Source organism: Saccoglossus kowalevskii, chromosome 10, assembly GCF_978046115.1.
Source record: "Saccoglossus kowalevskii chromosome 10, keSacKowa6.1, whole genome shotgun sequence".
Classification (NCBI taxonomy): domain Eukaryota; kingdom Metazoa; phylum Hemichordata; class Enteropneusta; family Harrimaniidae; genus Saccoglossus; species Saccoglossus kowalevskii.
In genome coordinates this window covers 6,197,357-6,219,906 of record NC_140650.1, presented here as the reverse complement: position 1 = coordinate 6,219,906, position 22,550 = coordinate 6,197,357, and the positions used below count along the sequence as shown (strand labels likewise).

Sequence of the window (22,550 nt, the reverse complement as noted above, 5' to 3'; positions counted from 1 at the left end):
CTACCCAATTGAGTCAAACTGAGCTGACAATGCATACTACCCAATTGAGTCAAACTGAGCTAATAATGCATACTCCGCAATTGAGTCAAACTGAGCTGATAATGCATGCTACCCAATTGAGTCAAATTGAGCTGACAATGCATACTACCCAATTGAGTCAAACTAACTGACAATGCATACTACCCAATGGAGTCAAGTTGAGCTGACAATGCATACTACCCAATTGAGTCAAACTGAGCTGACAATGCATATTCCCCAATTGAGTCAAACTGAGCTGACAATGCATACTACCCAATTGAGTCAAACTGAGCTGACAATGCATACTACCCAATTGAGTCAAACTGAGCTGACAATGCATACTACCCAATTGAGTCAAACTGAGCTGACAATGCATACTACCCAATTGAGTCAAACTGAGCTGACAATGCATATTACTCAATTGAGTCAAACTGAGCTGACAATGCATACTACCCAATTGAGTCAAACTGAGCTGACAATGCATACTACCCAATTGAGTCAAACTGAGCTGATAATGCATACTACCCAATTGAGTCAAACTGAGCTGATAATGCATACTACCCAATTGAGTCAAACTGAGCTGATAATGCATACTCCGCAATTGAGTCAAGTTGAGCTGACAATGCATGCTACCCAATTGAGTCAAACTGAGCTGACAATGCATACTACCCAATTGAGTCAAACTAACTGACAATGCATACTACCCAATGGAGTCAAGTTGAGCTGACAATGCATACTACCCAATTGAGTCAAACTGAGCTGACAATGCATATTCCCCAATTGAGTCAAACTGAGCTGACAATGCATATTCCCCAATTGAGTCAAACTGAGCTGATAATGCATACTACCCAATTGAGTCAAACTGAGCTGACAATGCATACTACCCAATTGAGTCAAACTGAGCTGACAATGCATACTACCCAATTGAGTCAAACTGAGCTGACAATGCATACTACCCAATTGAGTCAAACTGAGCTGACAATGCATACTACCCAATTGAGTCAAACTGAGCTGACAATGCATACTACCCAATTGAGTCAAACTGAGCTGACAATGCATCTTACTCAATTGAGTCAAACTGAGCTGACAATGCATACTACCCAATTGAGTCAAACTGAGCTGACAATGCATACTACCCAATTGAGTCAAACTGAGCTGACAATGCATACTACCCAATTGAGTCAAACTGAGCTGACAATGCATATTACTCAATTGAGTCAAACTGAGCTGACAATGCATACTACCCAATTGAGTCAAACTGAGCTGACAATGCATACTACCCAATTGAGTCAAACTGAGCTGATAATGCATACTACCCAATTGAATCAAACTGAGCTGACATTACTACCATTTTTTAACCGCAGCCTATTAACATTAATACACATGTAATTGTGTTTTCTTGAATGAGCCAGAACTCTTAATTTGCTTCACTGATTTTCATACATAGTAAATCTCAATCATTCTTAAAATCAAAATCATTTGAGGAGAACATGCATTGAAAGATTTGTTTCAATTAACAATTCAGTTATTACAAATGGTAAACAATAGTGCATCTTAGGTTAGATAACAGTTTATAATTTTAATATAACCAAATTGAACTACTTTCTGATGTTTATCTATATTTTGATATGTAACATTTTTAGCTGGGATTATGCTGATAAAAATGACTGCTTCTGTTTAGAAGGATATATGCTTCTGCTTACTTTTAATCCCTTGAACTCTTCCATCATTGCCATGCTTTCCATTTTGGTGTGACATCAGTTTCTTTTATGAAAGATATAAACCAAGCACTCACCTCATTATCAAACAGTGGCATTACAAATAATACATTTATCAATATAGGAATGATTGATAATTGAAACATGTATATGACAAACAACATCTCTTTGTTTATAAGGGCAGGGTGTAAACTATGACTGCGCAAAAAAGAATCACACTACTTGTTAACACAAGTTAATTTTCATAGCTAGGAATTTTTGGATTTGACGATTTTATGACAGTGAAGGCAAAATTATGCAAAAGTCAAAAATTTCAAAATTCACAATAATTTTTCTTTTGTTAAAATTGAAAAGGCCTACAGTACATATGATGCACACAAGGGAAGTTTTTATTTTTCCCAATGTGTTATTAAGTCACAGTGATAGCCCCTATTAATTAAAAATTAACAATATATCCATTTTTAAAAATTGCCCCCGGAAGCCAGTTGGAATGACAACATAAGTGGTACATTGTACTGTGGGCAGTTGTCTCCATCAAAGATTATTATTAATTGTTGCCAAATACAGTAAAATATGTATTAGAAGACGTACCCATTCTTTTTAAACACACATTACATTTACAGAGAGTTTTTTGTAATGTTTCAAAAATTACAAACCCGACATGTATACAACAAACTCAAACATTCTAAGGTAACTATGGCAATGGGTCAGTAATTTTTTTTTGTAGTACAAAGTAATCAGCACACACATATGTGCATGACTAGAATACAAACACAGACACTGGAATTGTGAATACGCTACTATATCTAAGATGCATCCTGAAGTGAACCAATAATCAATATCTAATACTAAACCAAAATAATATACCTATTTCTTTCATACCACAGAATCAACACAGTAGCATAGCAACAAGAACTTGAAAATTATATTACCTTATAATCTTGTACATTTCTTTGGCACACATGTGTGATGCTGTGTGATGTATTCTTTGATGAGTTCTTGCCATTACCACCTGAGGGTGCACCACAATTCTTTGTTTCATCTAATGCCCCTAAATGCAAGTTTTTTATTATTTTCCTTTGTTTAGAGGTCTTTGTTGAAATTCCAAAAGTTTTTGTTTCTTTCAGTACTTCTTTTTCAGCCATATGATAATGATCCTTTTTCCACCTCGGTAACCAAGACTGTTGATTTGATTTATTTGCTTTCTTTGTAGCTTTAATTCTCCTAGCATGTCTTTTCCCTCGAATATGTTGCACTAAGTTCTGTTAAAAGATGTCCGTATATCATTTTTAAATTCTAGCTTCTAAGAAGGTTTTTTTTTTCCCGTGTCAACAGCAGGATAACTCAAACAAAGTTCAAAAACGGTTGCCCTTGTGACAAGGATCAGGAAAAAATTTTCAACAGTTTTTTTAGGAAGGATTCATCACTGTTGCCAGATAGCTCACAAAATTATGGATGGCTATTGATGTTTTTCAGTACTTCCTGTTCATATAATAGTACTGTAATAGTGTGTGCAATATGTAAATGCAGAGGTGTATCTATGATTACAATTAGTTGTATTTCAATTATCGAGCACGCAATAAATACAAGTTTTGGTTGGCATGTGCTATGCACTTCTACTAGAGCAATTACGTTAGTGCATGTTTCATCATGAAATCTTAACGTTGTAAAATTAATCCTCCTCGTATGGTGGGTGTATGTGCAAACCAACAACATTTTGAATATGATCACAAAAATAAAAGTCACATTATGTTCAATGTATGTACCAAGTATGAACAAAATCTGTCTATGTATGACCAAGATCTAGTTTTGGGATTTGTAGAAATGCTTGATTGTGATGCATTTCTAACATTCAAATTGCTGCTGTTTGCCTATTTTTAATTGGACAGTAAAATTAATGCATGTGCATACATATGACATGATGTAACTATAAATTTTGAATGTGATTGGTCATAGCATGTCAGAGATGAAAACAAATTGGCCACCAGTCGGCCATTTTGAATCTGATCTGAAAAATTTACGTTTATCAAGGCTCGATAATATCCAACGCATTTCTTGTCTTTAAAATAAATCCGCCAATACTGAGTTCTGGTGCCACAATGACAGAAATGTTTGATTTAGATGAATGTCCAGCACAAAAAATAGTCACCATTCGGCTATTTAAAATTGAATTGTTGCATGTGTGTGCAGGATATATACACATCAGTATTGGCACTAATAGAAGATGCAAATAAATACTTATAAGTGAAACATGTACACAAGTACAAGTACACAAGTACCGGGTTTATCCGGGTAAGAGCTCATGTCCGGGCAACCCCCCCCCCCCCCAGAATCTTGATACAATAAAGAAATTGTAGTCCGGGCATATGCTTTTTTCTACACTTGTTCATTGTATTAACCGTTGACTTCCTTGTAGTCTGTTGCAATTCTGATGAAAATTTGTGAAAAATAAATATCAATTATGTACATACAATAAGGGGTGAACGAGAAATAGCTGTTCGCATTCTGCATTCAGGGCAGCGCATAATTTACATTTATTTTTCAAGATGTCAGCAAGTCTACAAAAATGTATATTAAAGCAGATAGTTCTGTTTTTGAAATATGTCGTGACCCTGAAAAGGGCCAGTCGCTTAGTTTGTGCTTCCTTAGGAATGATTCAAGCAAATCTTACAGTATATAGAGAGTCGTGAAGCAAGTGTCACTCGTTCGGCTTTAGCGTCGTCGACAATTAAACCTGGGAGAGTGATTGAAATCATGTTATTTTGGCTTTATAAAATATTTAGTAGCAGCTTGCGAATCCATAACTGGGCCAGCAATTTTGCAATGTCACGCCAAAGACTGTCAACTTTTTTACCATCTTTCCTCATAGCTATTGCATTTCTGTCATGAAAACTATTCTTCTGTCGTTGGAGAAACACATACCTCCTATTTCAAACCCACTGAAGAATCCATATAGTGAGACATTCCAACCACCAGAATTTGATGAATAATAACTTTCACCATGATTTATAAGCGTTGAGTCTGATAAAAAAAGCAATGTTAACTTGACCTCCATGATGAAACACTAGTAGTGATGTCATTCTTAGCCAATCAGTAAAGCAGATGCTCAAAGGTCAAAGATGATTGACAGACTGTAAACAAAAGCATCACGTGCCATTGCAACAAAGTTGTTCGCCGCGACCCCATTTTTTTTGTTTTTTTATTGTTATTAACCATAAACTAAAAGTACCAAGCTAATCCGGAGATTAAAAGTACTAAGCCCAAATTGTGTGCAGCGACATCAACTTTTGAATATCGAGGGTTTTGACTTGGACAAAGATGGCAATGAGCGTACAAATTAAGATCTGAGAAATTTTTTCAAACAACTATGAACTTTTGTAATTTTTACTGTGTAAATTATTGATCTTGTATGACTGTTGATTCGTAATTTGTCAAGACCGGAAATCATTTTACGCAGTTTAACACCTGACATTTTAGTTCATTTTGAGTTCACGCGTATTGGGTGTTTTTCGGCAAGGAAATCCTAAAATCAAATGATTCTTCACTGTTGATTATTATTATTTCTGGTTTATATGTCACATTATAAGCAATACACATTTTTTTACTTCTAATGTTGCATATTGTTCATTTATTTCTGTTGCATGTTTTTATTCGCTGTTCTATTCCCTGCCGCAGTTTGATCTGCGTGTTGTAAATTTTTGGTAATTTTAGTTTGTTTGTTTTTCGCAGGGGATGTGCATAAGCCCACCCCTATTTTTTGGCAATTTTCCATGTTCAGGACTCTTACCCGGATAAATACGGTAAAGCTTTGTCTTCACAATTTCTCCCAAAACCACTCCCAATTCCTCATACATGAATCTACACATTATCCACTGCAACCTACCTCAAAACTGCTTGCTGGGCAGTCACAAATCTCACAATAATACTCATTATTCACCAATGCCAAATAGTGTTTAGGAGGGATTCCCCTGTCAAGTGCTTCTCTCAAGTCTCCATGTAAATACACAGTACTCTACAACAAACAAAGTAAAATGAGGACTCCCATACATATTATACATAACACTACAACAAATATTACTGTGCTGGTTATGTGAAACACTTTCCGATATCTATCACATGTACACAATTCTAATAAAGTTTATCTCAATCAATTAGAAAGGCACACTTGTTTGGAGTGTGGATTATGACAGCCACTGTTGATTGGTATAATTCATACACATACACATAATAAGCTGTGTACAATAAATTTACTTTTTGAAGTAGAAACATTTTGCTAGGTTTAACTCAGATCAGTTAATATTTTGCATTTTGCACGATTATTTGATCATAGTATAAATATTTCAGTGAAGGTCATATAAACTGTTATATAGTGAACATAATACTCTTTATGCTTTATTTAACTTTGAACCAGTAAACATGTAGTCACACAGACAGCTTATATTGTGCTGTAAATTTTAATATGTGAGTAACTCAGTCTGAACGGTGTGTGAAGATGATGACTTATACTGACAAACAACTAATGACTAAGAAAGATTCACATGCAGGCAGACAGACAGATGGTATATGTAAGGTGGTTGTTTGCAACTGACCTTCCATGGAAGCACAACTCACACCAATTTTCAAGAGAATCAGTCTGGAGGTTTTCAAGTTATGACTGAAATATACATGTGGACAGACAGACAAATGGACAGGCAAATGGACGGGCAAACGAACGAACGAACGAACAGACAGACAGACAGACAGACAGACAGACAGACAGACAGACAGACAGACAGACAGACAGACAGACAGACAGACAGACAGACAGACAGACAGACAGACAGACAGACAGACAGACAAACACCTAATATGTCTGATACACCTAAATGAGCCTGCTTACTTCAGATTTTGGCGTCTGTCTTTCAGTTTGATTACTTCCACTAGTGTTTATTTGGCATTTTGTGACAGGTTCAGATCCTTTGACCTACAATGACAGGTAGAACACTAAATCTGCTACATATGTCAGCAGCTAGATGTCTGATACAGGTCAATAAGTCAGCAAGATGTCTGATACAGGTCAATAAGTCAGCTAGAAGTCTGATACAGGTCAATAAGTCAGCTAGATGTGTGATACAGGTCAATAAGTCAGCTAGATGTCTGATATAGGTAAACAAATCAGCTAGATGTCTGATACGATAAACAAGTCAGCTTGATGTCTGATAGAGGTAATTAAGTCAGCTAGATGTCTGATACAAGTCAATAAGACAGCTAAAAGCATGATAAAGGTAAATAAGTCAGCTAGATGTCTGATCCAGGTAAATAAAGTCAACCTAATAAATGATACAGGTAAATAAGTCAGCTAGATGTCTGATAGAGGTAAATAAGTCAGCTAGATGTCTGATAGAGGTAATTAAGTCAACTAGATGTCTGATACAGGTAAATAAGTCAGCTAGATGTCTGATACAGGTCAATAAGTCAGCTAGATGTCTGATACAGGTCAATAAGTCAACTCGATGTCTGATAGAGATAAATAAGTCAACTATATGTCTGATAGAGATAAATAAGTCAGCTAGATGTATGATACAGGTAAATAAGTCAACTAGATGTCTGATACAGGTCAATAAGTCAACTAGATGTCTAATAAAGATAAATAAGTCAGCTAGATGTCTGATACAGGTCAATAAGTCAACTAGATGTCTGATAGAGGTAATTAAGTCAGCTAGATGTCTGATAGAGGTAATTAAGTCAGCTAGATATCTGATACAGGTCAATAAGTCAGCTAGATGTCTGATACAGGTAAATAAGTCAGCTAAATGCATGATACAGGTAAATAAGTCAGCTAGATCCCTGATACAGGTCAATAAGTCAGCCTAATGAATGATACAAGTCATCCATGATACAGGTAAATAAGTCAGCTAGATGTCTGATACAGGTAAATAAGTCAGCTAGATGTCTGATACAGGTAAATAAGTCAGCTAAATGCATGATACAGATAAATAAGTCAGCTAGATGTCTGATACAGGTAAATAAGTCAGCTAGATGTCTGATACAGGTAAATAAGTCAACTAGATGTTTGATACAGGTAAACAAATCAGCTTAATACATGATACAGATCAGTAAGTCAACTAGATGTGTGATGTAGGTAATTAAGCTAAACAACAATTATGATGTTGAGATGCTTACTTGAGATTTCTGTTTCTGTGATTGATTTTGTCTACCAGTGTGTATTAACCAGTTGACAAGTGGTTCCGATACATTATCCTACAATGGTAGAAATCATAGTATCATTTATTACTGAAAAAAGAGCTAATTAATAAATAAAAAAAGCATATCAATTAAGGACATCTTTTTCTGGTCACTGTACTGCAGTTAATGCAAGCTACTAGATTTTGCCTGATTGGCTACCGATCCCTAACAGTCAGACCAATCACAGAGCAGTTTGTTTGTTTACAATTCTTTTTCAATGTATTAAATCTTGCCTTGTGTATATGCTTCATATTTATATAAACCTAAATATTTATAAACTCAAAGGGCAGATGCACACATACATAAGCAAAAATGTTGGTTCTTTGACGAGCACTCTGCAGATTGAATTTGTGAACCATTCAAAGTGTCATGTTTGAAAGAGGACAAGTAATGAACATGTTTTGTGTAGGCTTATACTTACTGGTTTACATATTGACTCCCTAGCTTTATATGAATTATCAATATGTAAAGCTTTGTTGAAATGGAGTGCAGCTTCTCTAAACTAAAATAAACAAAGTTATACATATGAGGTAACAGTAGCCTGGCATGAGTGCATCAGTATATACAAGGTAAGAATAGCCCACCATGATCCTGCATTTTTACACCACTGAATAACTGAATGAAGTGTAAATATAAATAATATTTGATATGTAAATGAATTAACTGTGCAGTGGTCATTATTTTCATTCTTAACCTGCATATAATTTGCAATGGGCTCAGCAAACTTACTGTAACAAAGTATCAGTGAGAGAGGTGGTTAATGGGTTTTGGCTCATCAACAACATTGCAACAAAGTATCAGTGAAGGATAATCGGTTCTGGCCATTCTTAATGAGTAAAATTAAAAGTGAATACTCAGATTTAGGGGGAAAAATGTAGAGATATTCAAATACAGATTTTCATCAACAAGCAAAGTTTGATCAATAACTGCTGCAAAATTTATAAGTCAGACAGACTTTCCCATGATAGTAGTTCAAACAAGCACTGACATGTGTGAACAGTTAAAGAGACAAAAGCTGTGATTATGAACATTTTACCAAATCCGCACCGTAATCTCTGAGGTTTGCATGACAAAATTGGATTTCAATAGACAGCACCCATCTGGGCGCACCACCACTACCATAATTTTTACTTAAAAGTGACTTAAAGTATAACATTGGTACATGTTCTGCATTTAACGTCCACATTTTGTCAATGGACATTACAAATTGGCACTAATTACACAGGAAATTAATAATAAAAATCAGAAAAAAAGTTATAGTTATTGCTATTAATGATTTTAGTGTTTAATGAACTGAAGATAAAGGGCAATGCATAAACACTAATAAAGCAAATACAAGAAAAAAAGAGAACCATCGAGGAAGAAAAAAATAGTCCCACCAATCGTCTTCGTTTATTTTTCCTGCTCCTGCTCAATTTCTGTTGTACATTTGTTCCTTTGACTTCATATTGGACATCTCCAACAGATGGCCTTTTAGTACCTCTAGACAATGAATGGCAGTCAGCAAGTGCAGGATTAAGTGGTGGTGAATGTAGATCAAGTTCACTCTCTCTATCTATCTGATGATTGATGTTGAACGCTGTTGACGGAATAACACAAATAGATGATGGCAAATCTTTGGGAAGCCAAAATGTTTGAGCATTCTGTGTTTGCATATATTTTAACCAAGCTGTCTGTATTGGATTTGTGCAATTCTCTCCTACAATAGTTTGTGAATATAGACCTAGAGTAGGTGCAGCCAATGATTCTCTCTGCTGTGAGCAGGGACCTGGAGTAGGTGCAGCCAATGATTCTCTCTGCTGTGAGCAGGGACCTGGAGTAGGTGCAGCCAATGATTCTCTCTGCTGTGAGCAGGGACCTAGAGTAGGTGCAGCCAATGATTCTTTCTGCTGTGAGCAGGGACCTGGAGTAGGTGCAGCCAATGATTCTCTCTGCTGTGAGCAGGGACCTGGAGTAGGTGCAGCCAATGGTTCTCTCTGCTGTGAGCAGGGACCTGGAGTAGGTGCAGCCAATGATTCTCTCTGCTGTGAGCAGGGACCTGGAGTAGGTGCAGCCAATGATTCTCTCTGCTGTGAGCAGGGACCTGGAGTAGGTGCAGCCAATGATTCTCTCTGCTGCAAGCAGGGACCTGGAGTAGGTGCAGCCAATGATTCTCTCTGCTGCGAGCAGGGACCTGGAGTAGGTGCAGCCAATGATACTCTCTGCTGTGAGTAGGGACGTGGAGTAGGTGCAGCCAATGATTCTCTCTGCTGCGAGCAGGGACCTGGAGTAGGTGCAGCCAATGATACTCTCTGCTGTGAGTAGGGACCTGGAGTAGGTGCAGCCAATGATTCTCTCTGCTGCAAGCAGGGATCTGGAGTAGGTGCAGCCAATGATTCACTCTCCTGCGAGCAGAGACCTGGAGTAGGTGCAGCCAATGATTCTCTCTGCTGTGAGCAGGGACCTGGACACCGTAAGCATTGTGAACCATGTGCAGCAGCTCCCGCCACATTCTGCTTAAAGGAAATATCACTTTCAAAGTCTTTGGATGGTATAGATTGTTGTTGTGCATTGTCTAGCATCACATGGCATGGAGTGGGCAAAGACACATCTGAAGAATCTACCCAGTCTGGTGATTCACTAACTGTTTTCTGAATCAAGCCTAATAACTTCTGAATCTGCTTTTCAGAGGGAGCAGACTTTTTCTCTGCATTCTGTACCAACATATTAAGCAAGTGGTTACCAAGCTCTACCAGCACATCTCCTGAAACAAATTTATTTTACATATATTACATATAAAGTTGCATTATTTTACATATATGATAACAAACAATAAAATTGTATCATTCCAACACAGCTTCATTTGCAGTCATTCGAAATTACCCATATTTGAGGTAAACTATATGTCACCTACATTGAATGCAATCATGGTGATTTAATGTCAAATTCAAACATTTTATATCACATTATATGTGCCAAAAATGTAGCCATGTGATGGAAATAAAGATCTTGTGATTAGACAAGATACAAAGAAATCTTTGGTTGACACTCAAAAATCACAATTTAATGTGCATGCAGATGAGAAATATTCAACCTATATTCAACCTATATTCAACCAATGTGCAACCAATATTCAACCAATGTGCAACCAATATTCAACCAATGTGCAACCAATGTTCAATCAATATTCAACCAATATTCAACCAATGTTCAACCAATGTTCAACCAATATTCAACCTATATTCAACCTATATTCAACCAATATTCAACCAATATTCAACCTATTCAACCAATGTTCAACCAATATTCAACCAATATTCAACCAATGTTCAACCAATATTCAACCAATATTCAACCAATGTTCAACCAATATTCAACCAATATTCAACCTATATTCAACCTATATTCAACCAATATTCAACCAATATTCAACCTATTCAACCAATGTTCAACCAATATTCAACCAATATTCAACCAATGTTCAACCAATATTCAACCAATATTCAACCAATATTCAACCAAAGTTCAACCAATATTCAACCAATGTTCAACCAATATTCAACCAATATTCAACCAATGTGCAACCAATATTCAACCTATATTCAACCAATATTCAACCAATGTTCAACCAATATTCAACCAATATTCAACCAATGTTCAACCAATATTCAACCAATGTTCAACCAATGTTCAACCAATATTCAACCAATGTTCAACCAATATTCAACCAATATTCAACCAATGTTCAACCAATGTTCAACCAATGTTCAACCAATATTCAACCAATATTCAACCAATATTCAACCAATGTTCAACCAATATTCAACCAATATTCAACCAATATTCAACCAATGTTCAACCAATGTTCAACCAATATTCAACCAATATTCAACCAATATTCAACCAATGTGCAACCAATATTCAACCAATATTCAACCAATGTTCAACCAATGTTCAACCAATGTTCAACCAATATTCAACCAATGTTCAACCAATATTCAACCAATGTTCAACCAATGTTCAATCAATATTCAACCAATATTCAACCAATATTCAACCAATGTTCAACCAATATTCAATCAATGTTCAACCAATATTCAACCAATGTTCAACCAATATTCAACCAATATTCAACCAATATTCAACCAATGTTCAACCAATGTTCAACCAATATTCAACCAATGTAAAACCAATATTCAACCAATATTCAACCAATGTTCAACCAACGTTCAACCAATATTCAACCAATATTCAACCAATGTTCAACCAATATTCATCCAATGTTCAACCAATATTCAACCAATGTTCAACCAATGTTCAACCAATGTTCAACCAATATTCAACCAATGTTCAACCAATGTTCAACCAATGTTCAACCAATGTTCAACCAATATTCAACCAATGTTCAACCAATGTTCAACCAATATTCAACCAATATTCAACCAATATTCAACCAATATTCAACCAATGTTCAACCAATATTCAACCAATATTCAACCAATGTTCAACCAATATTCAGCCAATATTCAGCCAATGTTCAACCAATATTCAACCAATGTTCAACCAATATTCAACCAATATTCAACCAAAATTCAACCAATGTTCAACCAATATTCAACCAATATTCAACCAATGTTCAACCAATATTCAACCAATATTCAATCAATGTTCAACCAATGTTCAACTAATATTCAACCAATGTTCATGACATTGGTGTCACTAATAGATTCCAGTATTTCCAATTTACATGTACCATATCATTTTTAACAGTATTTGGGGATTGATAAGTTTTTCACATTATAACATTTTGTCATTATTAAAAAACTAAACCATCTTGGATAAAAGCTACATGTATCTAATCAATTCTGTATTTTTTCCTGCTAAAATCAACCAATGTGCTAGTTTGGTGAATTCAATGAAAGTCATAAATATCCAATAAGCCAAAACTATAAACGCCACAACATGTGCAGACTGACAGCTTGCACTGTTGTTACTGCAGTTTAGCAGCTCTTATTGGCCGCTTAAGCTATTTTGATATTACGTTGTGGCCAGGTCGCCCGCAACGTATACCACGACCAAGAGAGCTGCATAAACTGCAGCAAGCACTGTTGGCGACATGTTATGGGTCTCGTTGATACCCTACGTACAGTACTCGTTGTACACTTCATAAAATATAAGCCGCCTTTACCTGTATCAGTGCATTTGTTTTTTTCGAGGTTCGTCGTCATCTCTTCGCGCTGTCTAGACTCAAATTATCGGCCATGTACACCCTCAACTCAAAAAGCTGTTCTCTGTTTAAAACAATAGAGTTAGTATCGCATTCGTATTGGCTTTAAATTCGTTAACTTGTCAACGTCTGAAATTGTGATAATGAAAAGTATAGCTCATTTCACAGTCACTATACTCTGCAGTTTGATTCGGAATTGTAACCACAGTCCCCCAACTAGGGATTATGTTGTAACCCAGGTATATTAAGTTAGGACCAGCCACTTTGATTCTGTCTTTTCTTCAAATCCCCTCATGCTGATTAAGATTTAGGACTGACCAATTAGAGAGTCGAGTTTGGCCCTTATATGGCAGACAATCCGATAATCATTTTGCGATTTCATTATTCACAGTTTGTTTGTTTTTCAAAAAAAATTATCATATATATATTTGCTCAGTAATGTACCTTTACCCAGTAACACTGTAGTTACATGCGAATTGTTTTAAAGGGCGGTGGTCGTCGCGTTGTGCATGTGCGATATTTGTGTTGATAAACATTGATTTTCCCACAATCCTTTAATGGAAATTAAAGGTATGAGGTATAACTTGGGTGCGACTTGCACTAATTACCGCCGGTGACTCCTTTGATACCTTCCACTCACCTAAAAAATACCCAAGTAAAGCTCGGCAACGTCTGAGATTGTACTCGTTGATCTGCGCAACAGTCAAAGTCGTCATCTTTTTTTATATGAGACCCATGTATCTCGCGCATGTTTGGTGCGACGACTACCGCCATTTAAATGTACTGTTGAGTAAGATTTTGGTTTCCATACAAATTCCGAAATTCGGAAATTACATAGTGGTTGCATAGCCCGAAAGCCAACGCCCCCAGATGGAAGATACAAAACGCTGAATGTTGTTTATGAAACCATCAAAAGGAGGTGATAACATTCCATCCATCAATTCCATTTGTAGGATCACAGTCCCCTTGAGGGACTGTGGTAGGATCATGCCTTGCAACAAAACAGTGTGCCATTATTACCGTTGGGTGAGAATTCCACGGATTCGACGAGTTAGGTTTTACGGTTACTATTAAAGTTATTTAGTTAAAAGTTATCAGCGCATGTAAACAAATATAAATCGTGCTTGCCGGAATAGAATTATGATCGCCGTACGACTGAGAAAATACTAAGATGTCATTGCAAAATTATGCTATTATGTATATGCAATGTCTTACCACAAGGAGTTGGACAAAATATTTCACTATAATAGGGTGTGTCTACATCGCGCGTTAATATTTGCATATAACATTAGCGCGTAACAAAAATGTGATAAAGGAAAGAGTGGTATAAACAAGGGGGGTAAAGACCAGGAGGGGTAAAAGAAATGTTATATAACATTTTATTATTTAATAATTTATTAAATTACATAAGTTTGTCCAACTTCCTGTGGTCTTACGTGCGACACAAGTTGCAGCGCCATCATGCGACCAACAGATGCTGGTTTAAATTCAAAATGGCGTCGAACGAGTCAGGAGTCGGTTCCGGGTATCGAAAAAGTCAACAAAGCAGCGGGAATCGCCGTTCAACAGGTAACATTCAAAACTGAAAAATGACAAGCAGAGAGTTTTCTGGTACATGTAAATTGCGGTCGGTGTGAAACACTACAAAATCAGTTGTACGTACTTAAAAAAAACGCATTGATGACTGCTACTGGTTGTGACTGCGGTTCATGGCCATAACGTTGCTCATCCGAACATCGCTGTGGACACAGTCAGCTAGCATCGGTGTCGCTGGGTGTATATGATAGAGGAAAGTTGTGCAACCAAATTTGCCGGGTTCGCAGTTTTTCGCCGATAAAAAATAACTAAGGCAAAACATTATTCTCTATCAATAAACCGCCCAAAACAGTAATATTTCTACTAATTCTTGTGTTTTTTCGACGTTTTTCGAAAAACCTGTGATTAAGCTGCGAAAGTAATAATTAATAAACTGTATAATAATAATAATAATAATAATAATAATAATAATAATATATATATATTATTGCATCTTTAGAAATACAGTAGCAATAAAAGTATAACAAAGTATATGTGAACAAATTGTGGAATAAGGGGGAATAAAATATTTGCCAAAAAAGCTACTCACCCTTTATAGCTTGATATAATTAGAACAAACACTAATAAGACTGCTAGTGTTTTTACCTCCATGAAATTTATGAGAGGTTGGCTCAAAAGCAGAACATTGTCTCCACACTGCCATGTTAATGGTCTGTTACAATCCTCATTTGCCAAAATCCATGTTTCCTTACTTCTCTGGGAGTGCATGATTAGCTTACAACAAAAAGTACACATGTAAATATCACATAAAAAATAAAACAGTTGGACAGATAATGCTGTATATTTTCCACTTTTCTTGTACACCGTAACAATTTTTATAATGAACTTGAGTGTGAACAGGCATGACCAACTTCCTGAACATAAACAAGCCAGAGTTTTAAAGGGAAATCTACACAAAAAAGAACAGTATCTTACTCCCAGTAACTATGATTCGATTAACTACTTAAAACCTTAGTTGATAATTCCTGGACCCAACCAGAGACGAAAAAATTGTATATCCCCATACTTTTCCACTTTTTCATCTGTTGTTTGGTATAGAACGATGTCCGTAAGACTAGATAATTTACGTTTTGTATAGCAGGAAAATATTTCCTATCTGAAGACAAATCCTACTTTTTCAAACAGTATGGATCAACACCGCCACACTAAAGTATCTTCTTTTGGTATCGCGAATGGGAATTGCCAGTCAGTGATTTAACATACTTGGAAACATTGCAGTTCGTGTTATCTGACAGGGTAACACTGCTGGTTGCCATGGTCGATGATAGAAGATGTTCGCCAATATGGCGTCGTGTGGGGTGCAATTTTGTTGTGTGATTGCATACAAAGAATAGCGGTACATACCTTTAAGTGACAACTGTGTTGCAGTTTGTGTATGGATGATTTGTTGTATATGCTTATTCCAAAGTATTTTTTTCTGCAGCGCTGCAGACATACTCTGGCAAAATATGGCATTTGGTACATTGTGTTTGTAACCTAGGCAGGGAAAACAATTATCATTATGTTTGATGAATTATTCTTTGTGTTACTGTAAATGCATTAATCATTAACTTGTTTTTAATTTCGCAATTTTCGCTGATGAGTGTAAGCCGCTAAATTAAATCCATGTGAGCTTGTAAAATTACAGTAGAGCTTATTGTTTCTCAGCCAAGTTTGTGAATTTAAAACCTTGTTAAATTGCTCAAAGGATCAAAATAGTGCAATTAAATGCCAATGAAAATAAAGGGTTTTACTGTAGCTTATACATATATAAATGTAGCTACATTGATGTATGTTCAGCTGGTCTGTACTTGCATATTAATGGAGAGTACGTAGACTGCTCTTTTCTAAGGAATATCACGATATCTGTCATTGTCTTCTCTTCGAATGTGAGAGATGGTGAGATTACAAAAAATGCGGAGCTGGGAAAATAGTTTGAAAGAATCATAACATATTTCCTAAATTGTTCGAAATAAAGATTTATTTACCACAGAGCTTGTTTTATGTACAAAGGATTAAATAATTTGCTTCCTGGCTACATTATTAATACTTTTGCATCAATAGATGTAATCTATAATAATAATCATTTATATATTATATATTATATAATAATTCATTAGAAAACTTTTTCTTGCTTTATTGTGGAAGATTTTGGATGTAAATGTCAGACTTTTAAAGCAAGATACCTTGAAAAATATATACTGGTATATAATAATTTTTATTTTTGATTATTTGAGGTATTTTCTTATGTTTGCTTTTCTTACTGTATTCTGTTTATTTATATGTATTATACCATCTTGTTATTTGTTAAAAAAAATTTGTAGGACCCACTGGAAGAGCAGATGTGGTCTCAATTTGCTATTCCAGTTGGTAATAAATCCTTCAGCAATGTCTTTGCTGAATTTGTAGCTTCCCAATTGTCCCCTGATGGTGGGTGAAACCTGCTGCTGTGTTCATAGGTCAAAATATTTGTGTATTTGCTCTGTCAGATGTACTTCACCAGTATGAGTGTACAGGAATCAAACATTGCATTTACTGTAATTAAATTACAACTTATTTTGACGATAGGCGCACATTCTCTTTATGTAATCCTTGGTGATACCAGGATTCAAAATTAGCAGTAGCTCAAGGCACAAAGACTAACAATTGTGCTTGGGTCATTTTTAGCTTCTGTGTGCGAAGCACATTATAGGAGTCTTTGCAGTTGGTGCATCTGTGTGTATGTATGTCTAAGAGGGCTAATGAGTCGTCATATGATGGCTAATTTGAATAATTAGCCATTTTCAGCTTTTCACACCATTATCTAAAAAACTAAATTTCATTTCAATGAAACTTAGTACACAGATGTTAGACTGTCAACAGTACTTAATTTTTTCGTATACTAAATCAGCAAATGCTGAAGGCGTTTGCAAGAAATGCCGCAGGCATTTCAGCGAACGCCGAAGCCCTTATGACTGTTCACTTCCCCATAGTTTTCCTTGATATTAATTATGACGTCACTCGGTTTTAATAGTAAGTGGAGCATGGCTCGGTTCACAAATTCATTCTTAATGTGAGACATTTTGCAATCAGGCACAACTGTGGTGCAAAGAATCCACTAAATCAACAGGAATTTGTTTAATTACTGGCCTAGACATTGGTAGACTTTGTTTTATTATTTAACCACAGTCATGTATTGTGGAAAGTGTTATGTCAATTATACTAATAATTAATATTGACAAATATCTTCAAGTCAATTCGTATCATATTTGCTCTATTAGAAATGGTTCTCCATTAGAATGTTGTATCACTAAAATATTATTAATTTATCTAATTATTTTGATAATAGACCTACTTTTGTTATTTATGTAAGCACATGCACTTGATAATCATGGTTATTCAAAAATGTTGACAGGAAGCTCCAAACAAGAAAGCAGGTGGCTAAATTATATTCTTACACTCAGTGTAGATGGCCAGTGAGTCATTATTGATGAGTAGAAGGCTAATGAGCCCTTACACAAAAAAGAACATTATCATACTCCCAGTATTTATGATTCGATTAACTACTTAAAACCTTAGTTGATAATTCCTGGACCCAACCAGAGACGAAAAAATTGTATATCCCCATACTTTTCCACTTTTTCATCTGTTGTTTGGTATAGAACGATGTCCGTAAGACTAGATAATTTACGTTTTGTATAGCAGGAAAATATTTCCTATCTGAAGACAAATCCTACTTTTTCAAACAGTATGGATCAACACCGCCACACTAAAGTATCTTCTTTTGGTATCGCGAATGGGAATTGCCAGTCAGTGATTTAACATACTTGGAAACATTGCAGTTCGTGTTATCTGACAGGGTAACACTGCTGGTTGCCATGGTCGATGATAGAAGATGTTCGCCAATATGGCGTCGTGTGGGGGTGCAATTTTGTTGTGTGATTGCATACAAAGAATAGCGGTACATACCTTTAAGTGACAACTGTGTTGCAGTTTGTGTATGGATGATTTGTTGTATATGCTTATTCCAAAGTATTTTTTTCTGCAGCGCTGCAGACATACTCTGGCAAAATATGGCATTTGGTACATTGTGTTTGTAACCTAGGCAGGAAAAACAATTATCATTATTCTTTATGTGTTACTGTAAATGCATTAATCATTAACTTGTTTTTAATTTCGCAATTTTCGCTGATAAGTGTAAGCCGCTAAATTAAATCCATGTGAGCTTGTAAAATTACAGTAGAGCTTATTGTTGCTCAGCCAAGTTTGTGAATTTAAAACCTTGTTAAATTGCTCAAAGGATCAAAATAGTGCAATTAAATGCCAATGAAAATAAAGGGTTTTACTGTAGCTTATACATATATAAATGTAGCTACATTGATGTATGTTCAGCTGGTCTGTACTTGCATATTAATGGAGAGTACGTAGACTGCTCTTTTCTAAGGAATATCACGATATCTGTCATTGTCTTCTCTTCGAATGTGAGAGATGGTGAGATTACAAAAAATGCGGAGCTGGGAAAATAGTTTGAAAGAATCATAACATATTTCCTAAATTGTTCGAAATAAAGAATTATTTACCACAGAGCTTGTTTTATGTACAAAGGATTAAATAATTTGCTTCCTGGCTACATTATTAATACTTTTGCATCAATAGATGTAATCTATAATAATAATCATTTATATATTATATATTATATAATAATTCATTAGAAAACTTTTTCTTGCTTTATTGTGGAAGATTTTGGATGTAAATGTCAGACTTTTAAAGCAAGATACCTTGAAAAATATATACTGGTATATAATAATTTTTATTTTTGATTATTTGAGGTATTTTCTTATGTTTGCTTTTCTTACTGTATTTTGTTTATTTATATGTATTATACCATCTTGTTATTTGTTAAAAAAAATTTGTAGGACCCACTGGAAGAGCAGATGTGGTCTCAATTTGCTATTCCAGTTGGTAATAAATTCTTCAGCAATGTCTTTGCTGAATTTGTAGCTTCCCAATTGTCCCCTGATGGTGGGTGGAACCTGCTGCTGTTCATAGGTCAAAATATTTGTGTATTTGCTCTGTCAGATGTACTTCACCAGTATGAGTGTACAGGAATCAAACATTGCATTTACTGTAATTAAATTACAACTTATTTTGACGATAGGTGCACATTCTCTTTATGTAATCCTTGGTGATACCAGGATTCAAAATTAGCAGTAGCTCAAGGCACAAAGACTAACAATTGTGCTTGGGTCATTTTTAGCTTCTGTGTGCGAAGCACATTATAGGAGTCTTTGCAGTTGGTGCATCTGTGTGTATGTATGTCTAAGAGGGCTAATGAGTCGTCATATGATGGCTAATTTGAATAATAATTAGCCATTTTCAGCTTTTCACACCATTATCTAAAAAACTAAATTTTATTTCAATGAAACTTAGTACACAGATGTTAGACTGTCAACAGTACTTAATTTTTTCGTATACTAAATCAGCAAATGCTGAAGGCGTTTGCAAGAAATGCCGCAGGCATTTCAGCGAACGCCGAAGCCCTTACGACTGTTCACTTCCCCATAGTTTTCCTTGATATTAATTATGACGTCACTCGGTTTTAATAGTAAGTGGAGCATGGCTCGGTTCACAAATTCATTCTTAATGTGAGACATTTTGCAATCAGGCACAACTGTGGTGCAAAGAATCCACTAAATCAACAGGAATTTGTTTAATTACTGGCCTAGACATTGGTAGACTTTGTTTTAACCACAGTCATGTATTGTGGAAAGTGTTATGTCAATTATACTAATAATTAATATTGACAAATATCTTCAAGTCAATTCGTATCATATTTGCTCTATTAGAAATGGTTCTCCATTAGAATGTTGTATCACTAAAATATTATTAATTTATCTAATTATTTTGATAATAGACCTACTTTTGTTATTTATGTAAGCACATGCACTTGATAATCATGGTTATTCAAAAATGTTGACAGGAAGCTCCAAACAAGAAAGCAGGTGGCTAAATTATATTCTTACACTCAGTGTAGATGGCCAGTGAGTCATTATTGATGAGTAGAAGGCTAATGAGCCCTTATAGCCCTGAGTAGATGGCTAATGAGCCCTTATAGCCCTGAGTAGATGGCTAATGAGCCCTTATAGCCCTGAGTAGATGGCTAATGAGCCCTTATAGCTCTGAGTAGATGGCTAATGAGCCCTTATAGCCCTGAGTAGATGGCTAATGAGCTCTTATAGCCCTGAGTAGATGGCTAATGAGCCCTTATAGCCCTGAGTAGATGGGTAATGAGCCCTTATAGCCCTGAGTAGATGACTAATGAGCCCTTATAGCCCTGAGTAGATGGCTAATGAGCCCTTATAGCCCTGAGTAGATGGCTAATGAGCCCTTATAGCCCCGAGTAGATGGCTAATGAGCCCTTATAGCCCTGAGTAGATGGCTAATGAGCCCTTATAGCCCTGAGTAGATGGCTAATGAGCCCTTGTAGCCCTAAGTAGATGGCTAATGAGCCCTTATAGCCCTGAGTAGATGGCTGATGAGCCCTTATAGCCCTGAGTAGATGGCTAATGAGCCCTTATAGCCCTGAGTAGATGGTTAATGAGCCCTTATAGCCCTGAGTAGATGGCTAATGAGTCCTTATAGCCCTGAGTAGATGGCTAATGAGCCCTTATAGCCCTGAGTCACTATAGATAATAGTAGATAACCAATAAGTCATTACAGATCTGAGTAGGTGACTGATGTGTCATTATAGACCAGAATAGCTGCCTGATGAGTCATTGTAGACCAAAGGATAGCCAATAAGTCATTGTAAACAAAAGTAGATGCCAATGAGTCATTATAAGCAGGTTATATGTGCCCACTGGTAGTAATAGCTTACTGAGTCAGTGACCACAGTTTTAACATTAACAGCCATAAGCAGGTTGCAATTGCCTGTTGGTAGTGTGGCGATAACATACTGAGTCTTTGAACACAGTATTATCATTAACAGGCATTAGTAGGTTATATTAGCTTGTCAATTTTTTGTAAAATAAACAATTTTCTTGCTTACTTTTGTTATTAATTTCTTTGGTTTTTACAGATCATCAACTTCCAGATTCGTTGCATCCTTCTCTATCAAATAAAGTTTCTGATAGTGCTGCTACAAATGAAGTTCATGTAGCAGCTGAGTTTGGCAAGCAGTTGTTAAAAATGTTTGTGGATAATGTTGAAAGTCATTCTAAGCCGTCTAAGGACCAGGTCCAAAAAGTCTATGAGTTGACACTGGCAAAAGCATATGGAACAGGAAAATCTAGGGAAGTTGAGTATACTCAATCATCTAGAGAGTTACAATACCAACAACAGTCATTTGACCCTTCATTCACTCATTCTGCTCACAAAGAACCATTCCCACAATCACAACAGAGTGTATCTGCAACAGAAGCACCATGCCATATTGAAAAAGACAAGGTACAAAGTGGCAAGGATATTCAGCAAGTATTGATGAATTATATTGAACAGACGATAAGAGCTGGAAGTATGAATGCCAGACCTAAGTCTCAGTTGGGAACAGTTGATGGCAGTATGTTGTCTGTATGTGGGGATCCAAGTTCGCAGGTGTCTATGCATCAATTCAACAGTACACAGCATTCTTCTGGAAGAAGCCACGACTATGATGGAGTAGCTAATGTTGGCAAAGATTATGTGTATTCTTCTACAGGCCACCAAACCCTTGTTAGCATGGAAGGCATGTATCCACCTGGAAATAACAAAACCTCTGACAGGGGAGCTATTGTTGGCATAGATGGCATGTATCCCACTGGAAGTAACCTAACTTTTGACAGAGAAGCTAA

The 22,550-nt window shown here is 36.0% G+C and overlaps 1 protein-coding gene and 1 long non-coding RNA gene across 2 annotated transcripts; one reads left to right on the top strand and one right to left on the bottom strand.

Annotated features, from left to right (window-relative positions):
• Positions 1 to 2,866: 2,866 nt before the first annotated feature.
• LOC146737838 (uncharacterized) lies at positions 2,867 to 5,698 on the bottom strand. Its single transcript, XR_014930756.1, has 2 exons — positions 5,620 to 5,698; positions 2,867 to 2,998 (listed from the first exon to the last, which is right to left on the bottom strand). It is a non-coding gene; the product is annotated as an uncharacterized LOC146737838 (long non-coding RNA).
• Positions 5,699 to 14,648: 8,950 nt separating this feature from the next.
• LOC146737837 (uncharacterized) lies at positions 14,649 to 22,550 on the top strand. The gene is made up of 3 exons (XM_085504831.1): positions 14,649 to 14,736; positions 21,800 to 22,491; positions 22,542 to 22,550. Exons 1-3 carry the CDS (start codon positions 14,661 to 14,663, stop codon positions 22,548 to 22,550), a joined length of 777 nt encoding a protein of 258 aa, XP_085360957.1. The 5' UTR covers positions 14,649 to 14,660.